This window comes from Argiope bruennichi, chromosome 7 (genome assembly GCF_947563725.1).
Source record: "Argiope bruennichi chromosome 7, qqArgBrue1.1, whole genome shotgun sequence".
In the NCBI taxonomy this organism is placed as follows: Eukaryota; Metazoa; Arthropoda; class Arachnida; order Araneae; family Araneidae; genus Argiope; species Argiope bruennichi.
In genome coordinates this window covers 126,160,166-126,175,633 of record NC_079157.1, presented here as the reverse complement: position 1 = coordinate 126,175,633, position 15,468 = coordinate 126,160,166, and the positions used below count along the sequence as shown (strand labels likewise).

The 15,468-nt window shown below is 30.9% G+C and overlaps 1 protein-coding gene across 2 annotated transcripts; it reads right to left on the bottom strand.

Annotated features, from left to right (window-relative positions):
* Positions 1-2,256: 2,256 nt before the first annotated feature.
* On the bottom strand, positions 2,257-9,035 carry LOC129975836 (uncharacterized). Of its 2 annotated transcripts, none has more exons than XM_056089073.1 (3): positions 8,944-9,035; positions 6,020-6,066; positions 2,257-3,028 (listed from the first exon to the last, which is right to left on the bottom strand). In XM_056089073.1, the coding sequence occupies exons 2-3, from the start codon at positions 6,054-6,056 to the stop codon at positions 2,421-2,423; spliced, it is 645 nt and encodes a 214-aa protein (XP_055945048.1). In that variant the 5' UTR covers positions 6,057-6,066; positions 8,944-9,035; the 3' UTR covers positions 2,257-2,420. The 2 variants fall into 2 exon arrangements, with proteins under 2 accessions (XP_055945048.1, XP_055945047.1); XM_056089072.1 differs by lacking the exon at positions 8,944-9,035 and adding an exon at positions 7,295-7,373.
* Positions 9,036-15,468: the final 6,433 nt, after the last annotated feature.

Here is a 15,468-nt window from a genome sequence, read left to right as displayed (position 1 = left end):
TGTTAAGACCATGTACCAAACGTCATTTGATCCTATCACGTGATCCTTGGCGAGTTTTTTTGATGATTCATGACTGACATGCAGTTAATAGTATTCTGAAATCGAATTTTGTGTTTGACACGTTCTTCCCAACCGATTGAAATCGAAATTCGAATCAAAACTGTACATGTGGTCACAAAATCACGGATCAGATTTTACAGACTTAAGTCATTCCGTTATCGCGTTTATATACCTCTGGAAGTACAGACAGACAGATGGTCAACCACTTGTTACTTTGGCTCAAAATTTGAGTCTACACTATAGATAATAAATCTGTGCACCTAAATTTTTCTATCTGGCTCTTTTGTTTATAGATATCATGCTTATTTATATTCAAACAGCCGGACAGACAGACTTCCTCTGAACTGAGTTTGTTCAAAATTTAATAGAAAACTACAAATTTGATATAAATCCCGTATTCCACATTTCGTCATTCAACCTCGAATCGTTTTTGTGGTATCTTTGTCACAGACAGACAGACATTTTCCAAAAATGTGTTTTTCAAACTCAGAGAGGTCTAAAATGTTTAGATTCATCAAAATCTCACATTCGAATCTTCTGATTCGAACTTTCTCTATTCTTCGTACATGATAAAGTAAAAAGCGTATATGAGAGAGCCTTATAAAGTGTGAGAAAGTAAAGTGTGAGAGCCTTATAAAGAGTGTCGAACATCGTGCCGATTTTTTTTGAGTACATTATTTGTAAGAACGGTTTATTTATTAAATACTTGATACCTAAAACACAGGTTAATAACATAGCATTTTTTAAAAAAAAGCTAAAAAATTAATTACATATTAAAAATTATTTTCAAATCCCCACTCTGAAAGTGAAAGGAGAATGAGAAAAAGGAAAAAAAATCGTACTTTCTATGACGCCAGTTAATAGTAAATCGCTTTAAAAATACGGTAAGATCTCATACTGTTCGCTTACAAGTAGTCATATTTAAAACACGAAAAATATCGGTACATACATGAGACATTCTATTACATGAGCAACATTTCGAAATCGTCCTCTCATATATCAAAACATGATTGTGTTCGCTGTGGACCGAGCCAGGATAAAGAGCCCCGTTGTTATAGATGCGCAAAAACCGCATGGGGGAGAATTACTTTTATTCCTGTTCTAACTGGATTTCGATGCATGAAATATCGAAGATGAAACCGACCCATTGAAATTCCTCAAGTTTTATAAGAATTTTAATTACAAGGACATGAGATACAATTCTTATGTGTTAAATACGATTGATTTTAAGAGAACCCAATGGGAAGTCACGTTTTTGCATTATTTTCGAGAAAATAGGAGCATTAGAAGCATAGACCCTTTTCATTCTTTAAGAAAGAGGAATTGCAATCAGGCTGTGCTTTTTTTATTTGGTAATTACGATAATACCTTGCATATGTAATATGCACATTATACAGATATCTTGTAGCTTTCTTCTTCTTGCGTACAGCCGACCACCCCGCCACCACTGAACGTAGCAGCATCGACAGGATTTGTTGTGGCCGACTGCTATCTTGAGCATTGTCCATCCTTGCATTGACCGATTTGTCAAACTGACATTCTCCACGAGGTAATTGGCCACAAAGTGGTCAATTACTGTTCTTCTTCCTTATCTACAAACTCTCAAAGATGTCTTGTAGCTAAGCCATGTTTTGTACATATTTCTTTTTTTTCCCGCTTAGTATTTTTTTATTATTATTGGATGATATATTGTCAAAATAACCGTTGGAATTTTTCGCCAAATTGGCTTTAATTTAGAAATTAAACTTCGACTGTGAACCAATATGAGATTTTTGTAAAGAGATTTCAAAAAAGAGAGAAGATTTATTTTATTTATCTTTGAAAGGAGTGTTTTCTTATTTCGTCATTTTAACTCATACAATCGCATAACAATTTAAAAATTACTTAAATTGCTAATAACTGAAGGATAAACAAGTGAAGATAGGTGCAGATAAAATATCTCGTATTTCTGTGGCGTTCCTCTAAAGCTAACTTTTTAAACTTTAATCATCGATTTACATTTTATCAGATGTCTTTAATATGCGGCTTTCGTTGCAAATCTGAATAATGAAAAAAACATTCTGTGGCGCACTCTTCCCAACTCCATTAACGCATCAAACGTAACAGGTCTGATTTGACTTACTTTATGAGAACGAACCATTTCTTCAATGCAGAAAATTCAGAAATAATAATCACTCTTAAGAAAATAGACAAATATTATGCTTGAATAATTTTTTTTTTATTGTGAAAAATTTCTATTTTTCTAATTACGTTTCAGTACAGCACATGTTAGAAAATGAAAAATTTAAAAAAATTAGTTACTTCTAAAAAAAGAAATTTATCCATCGAAACATGAGTCCTTTTCAAAGTTTTCCAATCATTTATTGTCGTGGCATGGGTTTAAAAGCAATAGCTCGACGGAAAGCATCGGCGTATCTTTGACTAAAGATCCCATACAAATTGCCCAATACATGCGTTTGGTAAGCCTTCTGAAGATACGGTAGATCGCCTCTTATGTAGGCAGGAATGTTCGAAAATACTGGAGTAAGAGTATTCAAATTACCCACAGTGAAGTTCTTTAAGAGACCGAGATAATTCTGAGGCCTTCCAACAATTTTCAGATCAACAAGTACTTCTGTGATCACTGCTTGCACTTGACCAACACTGGTGTAGGTGGAGTTCCTGACGAGTGTTCTGTGAGCAGATTGCAGAGGATACAAGCTCAGAGTGCAGTTGATGCTGATCTCTCCCTTGTAGTTCCGTGGTCCAGAGCAGTCCCCTTTCCTCTTGATTTTATCCAGGCCAGTGACATTGCCGAATGTGAAATCGACTTCTGTTTGGCCTTTACGATACTTGGTAAGACTCAAAAGCACTCTGAAATCGGGTAACTGCGCAGGAAGTAAATTTCCAGAGAGAAGCTCTTGCCGAAGAGATGATTGTAACACATTGTCGACGTATTGATTGGCTGAGTTGGCTGCAAAGGTCACGCCTGCAAGGAAGAGAAATGATCAATTGAAATAAGAGAGAAAATGGATACATTATGAGGAATTATGAGAGGAAATTTATACAATCTAGATCCAAGTTCTCAACGGAATCAGCATTCAAAGTGAATATCTGTATTATCAAGACTTTTTCCAATTATCCATGATAACATCGTATTGCGGAGCATTTTCGGAAAAATAAAGTAATCTTTTATTGGAAGAAATTTCTGATGCGTGGAAATTTATTACTTAAAGTTCTTATATGAGAAAAAGAAATCGTACCTTTTTCACATTTTGGTATCAAACTATATTTTTTTCGATAGAAATTTATTTTTTTGCGAAATGAAAACAGCTAATTTTATATAAATGGTGATAATACTATTTGTCTTCAGATTTGCTTTTTTTCTTTTAAATCTGCATTCGTATTGTTTTTATCTGAGGGTCCAATATTTGTGAAAAGAAGCTTATTTTAATATGGCCATTTCAACATGTAATTTTGTTCAATTTTTTAAAAAAAACCATCGGAGTTCATTTCCAATATTCTTGATTTTAATTCATACCCTTCAAATATTGCTGCTTCATTTTCTAAATATTGCTTTAAGCAATTGACATGAAATACATTTTAAGTGAAACATGCATCTTTTTCATTCATCCGAGAAATTCCAAAAGATTTTTTTATTGACTTTTTAAAAAAGATTGGAGCATGCAGGTTGTTGATAGAACACTCAGAATAATCTTAGATTCCAAAATCAGACCAAAATCCTGACCTTTATTTTTTAACATTAGAAGGGTGGGGAATATAAAGTTTCAGCCCTCATCTCGTCCTTCGCCGGTTTTAAAAATAAACGGTTCTCTATGCATTCCAATTTATTGGTAATCGGTGACTTTTTTATATATATGCATATACTTTGCAGGTTAGAAGAAGTGCTCTGAAACTGTGATTTAAAATCACATCATTGAAATAGGCATTTCAAATATCGCATACGAATTCCCACAATGCCCATTTAGTTTCATTTTAAAGCACGTGAAAAATCCAACAAAAGTGAATTGCGCGAAAAAAAGTCACTTAAATTTATCTGTCACGTGTTTCTGTGCACAAGCGGTACTCATTTGTATTCATTCATAGAGTTAACAATCACTCATTTCTGCATTTTCTCTTTTTGTACATTTCAGATTTAAAGTAGTCATGCAATGAAAAGAGATTTTCAAATGAGAATTTTAGATGCCTAATCCTTAAAAATTTCTAGACTCTAGATACAAATAGAAGCAATTTTGAATGTGCGAAATGAAAGGTAGCGCAACGAACAAAATTATTCCAGCTGCTTTATATACATTTGCAAGCCACTTAGAAGTATTAAATGGACAAAAAAATTTAAATCCTAAATAAAGCTTTACACTTTTAAAACCTGGTTAAATTATTCACCATAAAAAATGGAAGTATCCTCTTTGAAATGCTACTCAGCAGCAGCTCGAAATACTAAATAACTGCATGTTTGAAAATCATTTTTTTAAAGAAGTAAAACGTAGCAACCATGCAGTTGCATAAAAACAAATGTTGACAGAACATAAATATATCGTTAAAAATGTCATTCATTTCCAATGAACCTCATAAAAAAATGTCATTTCTGAAATAAAAGTTCATGTATTACATTGGTTCTGAGTAGGTTTTCTTTAAATCGAGCATTAGCTGCAAGTAAAAAATATTTTTTTATCATATAAAAATGTATTACTTTTTTCATCATTTATCTTAAAAGGTCAGGAAAATATTTCTTGGAATGCATTGCAGTTAAGATTTAGAGTTTTGTTTTAATATAGTAAATATTTAACAGATAATAATAGAAAAATAATCAAGCCTTCATGAATATACTGGGTGAGTCATACATTTGAGCAGACTTCAAAAGTTTAAAATAAAAGAAGAAATCCCAGAATAGAAATATTGGTTTGTACAAATATAATTGGAAAATCAGTGGATTTTTTACCATGTATAAAAAAATCATTCCAAAAGTAACCGAAATAGCACGTCACAAGGAAAGGATTTCTGCAAATCCGACAAATACTAGCAGAGTGATCGCAATAACTCGGCCCTGTTCATTTATTTTAAAATAAAGAATGACCACTGAGATAAGGTATTAGGGAAGGGAGGCACACCTACTGCAGCCAAGTGTAGCATGTCGGCGTCGATACCACTAACGATCTATCGAATGTATATATATCTCATCATATAGAGTTCAATCATGTATGGCATCCAGCAATTCATTTGCAAACATGTTTCCTCCAGCGAATACATCATTTTTGAAACTTTTTCTGCTGTTCAGCTCTCTATTTCTTATCATTTTTATGCGGGAAGAACGATAAAAGGAGCTTGCACCACTATCTATCGATAACTTTTTAAATAAAAACCAAAGACTGTTGGAGGAAAATTTTATGCCCTGTCACATGAATTTGCTGCAAGAATTGATTTTTTTACCTCAACCGTATTCCTGTAATGCATTTTTGAAAATCGTCATTCTATTTCAGGACACCTTGCATCTTCTATATAAATGAAAAGAAACTATCGCCCACGAGATGAAACATCATTTTGTGTGCATATGAGCGCAATAACTCATAAATAAATAATATATGCTATAAATAAATTTCATTATCAGCACGGGATCTCTTCAACTTAATTAGCTTCTAACTGACAGAAAACAAATACTGATATTACTATAATTTATGCATGCAGTCTATTCATGAACTTGTATTGGAGTTTATCCTTTTTAAAGTAAGTGAAACACAGCAAAAACACTCTTTTCTGTTTTCTATTTGAAAGTCGATCGAATAGAAAGAAAACTGAGTGAACATTTTTACCTTCCTATGCCAAAACAATGATGCATGAGCAATTATAAAGTGACTCATCCATTTGTAGATGCAATGCAACTCATTCAAGTCCATTTATTAAAAAGAACCGATCTAGCTATTCATAAATATTAGATGCACATCGATTAAACGAAGTTACTTACCAAGAAGAAAAAAAGCCGCAAAGATGAGTCTTAGCATATTGAGAAACCTGTAAATATTCAAAAAAAAATTTTGATTAATTATTTATAAAAATACTTTTGATATTGAAGAGAAATAAGTCATCTCTTCCACATGAAAAACATTTCAAAATCTAAATGAATAAACCATTGTTACGTTACATGACACTTACTCGCACATGCGTGTCAATGTGAGAGAGAAAGAGGTTTTCGGGGTTTGTTTTTAGCGCCGTGAAGTATTTTTCATTTTATTATCATATAAGGTTGAAATATTATCCGCAACAGATATGTTAAGATGTTTAATCATGTTTTAATGAATGAATTTGACCCTCGCAGCTCCGCAGTCACCAAGTTGAATGCGGTCACTGACGATCCTCAAGCACTGAACGTGTTAACAAAATGCCATGATAATGAAATTGGGGTTTGCGTTTCTCCATGTGAAAGTTTACAACAAAAATTCGGAATGAATTGAAAGCAATGCCGGGAAAAGCTAGAACTGTGTTAAGATTTTTCAAAAGGTGTTATTAAAATAATTCAAACTAAGGATGGAGATTGCAGAAGACTATACTAAAAAGTGTTGACATATTCTAAATATTGTGTTGATTCACCTTTTTTTTTTTTTTTTGATGTGCTCCAATAGGGCATATCGCGATGTGCGAAAACCGTACGAATCTATTTTATATATAAATGAAAATATTTTTATATATTTGATACTGAATTACTTTCTTCATGCCTTTATAGAACGACGGTAATAACAAAAAAATTTATATTGACATTTTTTCAAATTGCGTATTTCCAAAAGTCTTGTCACACCAGTTATCGGTGGCCCCACGGCGCTCCAGTCAAGTCGAGTGTCGGTCACTGAGGACCTTCCTAAAAATTTGACGTGTTCATGCAAGAATGTCTCTACCACCTGGTCAATCTTCTGAACAGCTCTGGAGCGACACGATGTTCCCTGCATGCGACTGTCGTTTCTAGATTCGTAAATTACATCGCGAAGAATGAATGATTATGCTCTTGGATAGTGAATGCGATCGAGAAAAGTTACGTCAATCACCTCTCTGTTATTCCAAAAGAATGTCTGTTACCTCAATTTATACGTGACCTGACAAATCGCAGTTTCTTTTGGCTCGGAGATTCTGAATGCTTTCATGCCAAGACGAATGCTTTTACCTCTTGTTGATCATCGATAGTGCATCCGGTGATGACATTAAATGAAAACGATACTTTGAGGACATGATAAAGGATCAATACTTATACCTACGAAATTCCATCTGTCTAGCGCCTGCTAGTATATTGTGCGATACTTTGTGACCAAACTCTTTATTTCCTTTATTTTACATGGTTTGCCATTTACTAGAAAAGACAATGTTTAAATGACCAAGTAATAGGAATTCCAGCTCTCTCTCTCTCCATATACAATACTGCCACCAGTAAAATGAAATATTACCAAAATATTCAACTACAAGCAATAACGAAAATTCTCCTTTCCCTTTTTTTCCGCCTTCAAAAGTTCTCTTCTTTTCCCAAAAGTACTACACCATTCAATAAATATACAACTTTATTGAGAAAAGAATAGTAGGACTCGAGATTTCATTTATTCGTATTTCACCCAAATCAACTCGTTTGTTTCTTGGTTGTGAAGCTTTGTTTTGAATATTCAAGACGCTTGTGTTTAATTTGACATATCAAGAAAGAGAATTTGAAATGTATCCAATTCGTATTAAACAATATTCTGATAATGGAAGTTTATATATCGAAAATTAAGTTTATCTTGAAGTCCTTGGCAATTAAAATACGTAGTTGTTTAAACAAATGTGACCGTTATTTTTTTAATACTTCATGTTTACATAGCAAACAAATATTAATCATTTTTTAAAATTTATTTATACAAGAAGGAAATATTTTTAATGCCATTTAGTTTTAGAGTGAGCAGAAAACTAAACATGTGAAAGCTGTAAAAAGCATTTCCATGACCAGAAAAATTTAGGATTCTTAAAATAGGATGATGGAATACGAAATCATAATCGGAATGCAAATAATTTATTGTAACATGATCGAACTGCAGTTCAATGCTGAATTAAAATTAAAGTGATTAGATGTATATTTAAAAATTCAATTTTATAAATTTGTTTTGAATAATTTAATAGTTAAATTAATTCAATAATTAATAATATTTATTGCATTTTTGCTTGAAGTGAAGGAAAAAATCTTTTTAATTAAGTAATTCTAATTGAAATTTAGGCTTTAAATTATTTCTTACAATTAAATCCTTCTGTTTAAATAGTTATAAAATCCTCCCTTTCTGATTAAGTTGTTAATTGACTGCAATAGAATGCAAAACAAAATAATCTGTTTTCTTTATTATTGTAGACATTAGATTTTCATTTTTATTTAAAGTAATTAAACACTGAATTTAAATCTTTGATTCACCCACATTTTGTATTTCAATTTTCAATACATTACTTTATATTAATGCAATTAATACTATATTATTTAATCAATCAAATTTGAAAAATTTTTCACCAAGATTCTCGAGCAAAATATAATTAACAAACAAATATTTAATTCATTTAGGAATACAACCATTGATTTAAAAGTTGCAAGAAAAATCAGACAAAAAATTATTAAAAAATATTTTTTTTAATATAAGAAAACTTTTGTAAATCCCTTTACTTTTTGTATTTCCGCATTTAATAATACTTTAATGTGATTTCAATCAATCTTCGTAAAATATTTATGATATGCCAGGAAAATTTTAATAAATTGAAATATAGAAATAATTTATCACAAAATATTTATTTTAAAAGTTAATGCAATGGTATGCATAATAAAGAGAACGAAATAATTTATTGACAAGATGACAAATTTTTTTTTAAATTAGAAGAATAAAAAAAAGAAGTGCTTACTTGCAGAAAATCGTCACTGATTGAAAGGTATTTGAGATCTTTCTCTTTTATAGGGATAATTTGATAAGATTATTTCTCATCATTAAGAAACACAGACTGACACCTGTTTTCAAGCATTCTGAATCCCACTTGGATTTGACACATGCAGATTGCACGAGATATTAAGTGCCTATTTCAATCTTTTCCCTGAAAACAGATAAATAAAAGAAATCAAGTTTGAGATAAAGTAGGAAATCACCCATACTTTTGATCGTCACAAAATCCCATTTAAACTATGACAAATCGTTTTTCGTTTTACCAATTATATATAAAAAAATTTTGATATTGAAATAGATTTAAAAAGATCTTATAGAGTATGATGCAACAAACTGTTTTATTTCTTATTTATTAATTAATTTAATAATTCAGATACTTTTCAATAATTTGAGATAAAAAAATTTAATATTTACGATTAATATCATCGAAAACTTTGGGGAGATACTTCTAACAAATAATCGTTTCAGTGTTAAGTATTTACATACTTCAATCTTAAAATAATAATAATAATATTAATAGTAATGTTATTTGCGGGATGGAATGGTTAAAGCTATAAGGTTAAATTATTAAAATAATTAAGCGGAAACATCTGTCGTAAGAGATCAAGAAACTGAAGAAATGGGCGGATTAAATAATAAGTACTGCTGGAATGATGAATTTGATGTTAATTATTTTTTTAAAAAAGGTCATTGCCTTAAAAGGTTAATATTTCAAAGAAAAAACATAACTTGGTTGAAGAGAACTAACTACAGTTTTGAAAAATCAGCATGGCTATTTAATGCAGAAATGGTTCAAAATTTCAACTCAACAGAAATTGAATTATAATAGAATTTGCCCCCCGTGTTATCAGAATTTACTGATACGTTTAATAATACAATGCAAGAATTGTAATGTAACATATTGCTAAATTCTTAAATCAGAAATTTGAATTAAATATTCTTATTTAAATAGAAATGTCTTACTAATATAGTCGGGGATCTTTGAAATAAAAAAAGTACTAAAAATTTCTCTTTAAAATTCTGTAGATAAAGTATTTGGAATGACGCAGTGTTTAAAATGGTGGGAACTGTATATCTGTTTCTCCAATAATATAGTTAATGTTCGATACACGAAAATAGATTATATCTTCTAAAATTTGCATCCCTATTCGGAGATGAAATGGATCAATGCACATTGCAAAATGTCTTGAATAGTTTCCTGGCGTTTCACAAGTCCTGCTCAACATATTATTGCGGTTGAAGAGCATTCTAACAAGTATTTTGTCGAAAACAATACGGAACACAAGTCACCACTTCATAACATTTTAAGGTTTCTGTCACTTCGGAGGCTTTTGTTTAACTAATAAAATTTAAAGCAATATTTTTCGATTTTCAATGACATTTATATAAAAAAAAGGAAAATTGTAAAAACAATTAATAATTTTATTTTTTAATATTTGAGAGAATGTTTTGCTCAAAGTGACATTTTTCAAGCAAACGCAATCAAGTACAAATGATCGGATTGGAATATCCATCGGTATATTTCATTATTGATCTATTAATCAGAAAAAGAAGTTTAGATATAATTCGAAATTCATATAGATTGCAATAGTTTTAGTATAAAATGATAGACTTTTATGGAATTTTGGGGGTTTTTTTTTCGAAGCTTAAAAGTTGCATAACTTTATACTGCTTATCATTGCACTTGCATTTTGGTTCATACTTCAGATGGAATAATAAACTAAATGTATGCCTAGTTTCGAACTGATGTTTGATAATGTTTTAGTAAGCCTGTTTTAAAAATGAATTTTTGGAAAAACTACTTTGAATTATTTGTTTATACTAATTAACAAAAGATTAGGTAAAAAGTTTTTTTCTAAAACTTTTTGGATTGGTAGGTTATTATTACTGTTGAATACATAAAATTGAATATAATTCAATTTTGGAAGTATAGTAGACTCCCGATTATCCGCGGGCGAGTTATCCACGCCTGCCTCACAAAGTTTTTTTTTTTTTTTTTTTCTTCCAAGCAAAGAGAAAATGCTTCCAAAGCAAGTAGCAAACACAAATGACTGATTTCTTCAAAAAGGTGTAGTTTTACAGTTATGCTTTTATAATTACATAATACATTACAGTATTAAAACAGTACATATGTATTAATTTTTCTGTGTATCCTTGACGCCTCTATTAAGTACAAAGCACTTTTCTGTTTTCATTAACAAAATGCATTTTAGGTTAGTTTTGAGTGATATACTAAAATATTAAGCGTTAGTTAAACATTTCCTGCTGTTTATTTTACGTTTTATTGTACATAAAACGATTTTTCAAAGTTTGAATGACTGTTTTCTCTTTTGCTATACCCGTTTTTAGCTTTTTTCGGATTATCCGCGATTTTTGTTATCCGCGGCGGCCGCGCCACCCAATTACGCAGATAATCGGGAGTGTACTGTTTGAATTTTCTTAGAATCTCCGCTCTAATGAGTAAGTATTCTGATCTGCTTTACAGCTGATATCTTCAATTGCTTTCGGCACTTCATCTTAATTCGTGGAAAATATCCGTAATCCAAATCTATTGTCGGGTTCTTTAATACTGAAGAAAATATTTATACTCTATTTGAAATGAATGGTAAAACTAATTTTAGTATCTACAGAAAGAGAATAGGTTTTAATGTGTCATAAGTGATTCTTGAATCAATATAAACAATCCAAAAGAAATCAGCAATTACATATCTTTTGTTTTTTATATAATCTCTGTCGCTCCATTTCCCATCCATTGGGATGGGAAGAATCTTCTCTTGTGGTGATGGATTTCTGTATGAATCGGAAAGATGCGGCGACGTTGTAGGGAATTATTTTTTGGATTCATTTAAATTCGTTACATAGTTTAACATCAAGTAATATCCGGATATCCTCCTCAATAAGATCGCCATCTTTGAAGAGATTGATTTAAAATCTTTTCCAAGAATTTTTTTCAGCCATCGATTTAATGCTTATTTTATTACGAGTGAAACTCATTTCGACTTTGTATTTAGTTTTTGCATATTGTGCTAAAGAGGTCTACCGAATTCGATCAAATTTTGAACATTTTTGGTTTAAAACAAGAGGACGAATACTGTCAGTTTTTCAAATAGAGGTGGCAGCAGGCATTTTCCGATAGTGGGGTTAAGGGGCCAAACAAAATTGGATGTATATTGCGATATGCGTTAAGAATTAAACTTATATTAATGAAATTGATGTTGTTGAACACTATATGAAATGCAAATCAATCAAATCAAATGTTAAGGAACTTCTCAAAATCAAATTTGAATTGTTCACAATAAATTACAGCTATTTCTGCTATTTTTAATGAAATAAATATATATTTAAAATGAAATTATTACTTTTCAATAAAAATAAAAATATGCAAAATTTTTAAATGAAAAAAAATTCTTATAAATTTATATATGAATTTAGCAAGTTTGATTTATTTTCCCTGAGTCCTGAAACCAAATCAATTACAAATTACTTTTAAGATAAGAATTTAACAAGACATGAAGTATATAAAATTCATACGAATTTCTAAAACTTTCCAATTTTTTTAAAAAGTTTTTTTTCCCCATAAGTTTTATATACGTTAAAAGTTAGCAGTAGAAAAGATTTAATATGAAAACGTGAATTACATTGTTAGAATTATGTTATAAAATACAAAAATAGTTTCAAAACATGAAAGTTGGAGGAACTTAAAATTACTTTCAACTGTACAACTTTGTTGCCATTATTACTTTAAACTATAAAATTATTTTAACGAACGATAATCCCCTTCAATATTTCTGCAAAGGACAAATGTAGTGCATGCAATCAATATTCAAATAGCATTTCATATCCTATGGATAACGAAAACTTTTTCGAAATTAGATATAACAATAAACTAAATTTCCTAAAAGTTCAATTTTTTTTTTCCATATTTAAAAATGAAAAAAAAAAAAATCTGCATTTGATATAAATGATGAAAACATTTTTAATGGAAAATCATAAACCTGGTTAAAATAATAATCAACTGTCTCATACTTTCGTTTCAGGGCAGATCAATTGGACCAATATTCAAAATGCTTAAGATATTTTATAATTCATCTTAATAATTTTAACAGGAAGTTTCCAAAAAATGATCAAAGGTTCTAAATAAATGACATTTTATAATGAAAAACACACTACATAGAATTATCTTTGTCAAAAAAAAAAAGACTTTTATCTCAAATGCATACAACAATTAAGAATAAAAAAATATATAAGCTACTAAGACAGAACGACATGGTTTTTGATATTTAAAAAGAATCGGGTAAATCGCAGTAATATGTGAATATTGTTTTCAAAAATTTCACAGGAAATGTTGTTTAATAAGCAAATATAAAAAAAAGTCCAAGAAATGGTACATCAGAAATTTGTTTGAAAATTGAAATACGGAATCATTTATTTCGCATTAAGGCTCCGTATCAGAAATAACTTTTTAGCTGGAAAGTAAGCTTCTGGGAAGACTCCTTAAGCTTCTTGTAGTGTTTAATACTCCTTGTGGAAGCTCCTTATTTTTGTACTGTGCGTGTTGTCTTAGATACAGTTTTAGTGATTAAACAATGGGGGATAGATGTAACAGACTACTTTTTAAAATGTACTTGCGATTATGGATTTATGGGTGACGTAAAAAGCTTTCGCACATTTAACAACAAAAGCAAGATTATCTTCCCCCATCCCCATCATTTCCGAAAACTAGACAGATGTCAATCGAAATTTCAGATAGTATAAGAGGAATCGCTTTTATTTTTATCGCAAATTTGCAACATTTCTTTTTCTTATAAACAAAAAGAAGCGAAAATCAACTCTTTAAGAAATTTCCTTACATACAAAATGAGACGTAGAAAAAAAATGAAGACAGGGGCCTGTGATTAACGTATTTTAAATTGAAGTCTTTGAAACAGAAAATATGTTGAATTTTATCAGTTGCAAAGCATCTTCAAATGGGGTGAGACATCCACTTAAGGCTGTCATCCCGCTCCACACAGTGGCGTAACTAGGCGAGGCACGCAGGGCTCGTTCACTGGACGTAGTTGCCGGAGGGGGGACAAAATGAAGGAATTAGTTCGTTGTATTTAAAAGAAAATGTACCCTTATCTCGAAGTTTTTTAAAAAACAAAAACATGTTCAGCAAAACGAGAGAAAATGAGAAAATGAAAAGCTTTCGAAAGCAATAGGTTTCCCCGTTTGAGAATAATGAAGTAATAGAAACTTATTGTTATTAGCTTATGGCTTAGAGCTTATAATTATTTTATGTGTTTAATTGAATATATTATAAGGGAACTCATATTAGAGTCGATATTTTAAATCTTTAGTATTAGAACTTATGTCAAAAGAAATAGTTTTGCTTTTCGATTTTCGTGAAAGCAACGAACATTCGACAACCGCATAACTTCCTATAAAAGCGTCCTGTACATAGTTCTTACGACATCCTCAACATTGTCCAAGTTCAACACTCGCATTGATCTGCCAATTCGCATCTGGTTTCGCATCCCAGACCTCAAGTCATGTGATGTTGGAGCCGCGTAGAGTTATATTTGTGCCGAGTAGACCTTACCCAAATTCATATTCGCAGTAGACTCCCTGGTATCCGGTTAGCAACTATCCGGTCTAGTTTTCTTTTATCGTAATTAAATGAGGAAGGCAAGGCATTGGAAACAGGCTAAAATGCAGAAGCATTCATCTATCAAGGATTTTTTCTAAAACTGGAAACTAAGTTTTGTCTCATATCTTAGAGTTACCTTTTCATATCTCTGTAATCATTTATCAACGAAAAATAAAAACATTTTGAATCAGAACTAGGCCTACGATTTATGTTTAAGTTATGCTTGTGTTTCCTGCATTCAAGTCGGGCATTGTAGATTTTATGTTAAAATGTAAACAGTTTATAGCCTTTAACTTACTTCTCTTCTAATAAGTTCTTGAAACGTGAAGTGCAGTGCAGTATATAAACATCTATTAACTACCAGAACAGAGTCTTCTACTTTAGCTCGACACGTTTCTGGCAGCTGCTTCTGATTCACCGCGTTCACATTCTACGTAACCTGAGATAAATGGAGGGCTTAATAAAAAGTCAGAAAATACAGTGAGTTTTGGCATTAGTTGGTTTTCTGGTATTGGTAAGCAAAAAAAAAAAAAAAAAAAAAAAAAAAAAAAAAAAAAAAAAAGAGTTCATATAACTCTGGCCCTTTTTGTAATCCGACCTGCCCATCCGCCACATTACGACGGATATTCGGGAATATACTCTATATACATTTTAGAATCTTGAAATTAATTTATCCCAAATAAGTTACCAGGTAAGACTAATCGTGCGAAATTGGAATTCAATTCACCTTTTGACTAGTGATTAAATTTTAAAATTATCAAAGGAGTGTCTTGCCACCGAGTTGTGTAAGAGCACAAAACTTCATGTTGATAACTTTCTGAACATGAAATTTTAGACGATTCGGTCCAAAACGCCTGAAGA

Bases quoted from the DNA above. Each gene is read 5' to 3' on its own strand.
- LOC129975836 (XM_056089072.1), bottom strand. The intron at 3,029-6,019 runs GTAAGTAACTTC...TCTTCCTTGCAG, and splicing joins TGCGGCTTTTTTTCTTCTTG to GCGTGACCTTTGCAGCCAAC.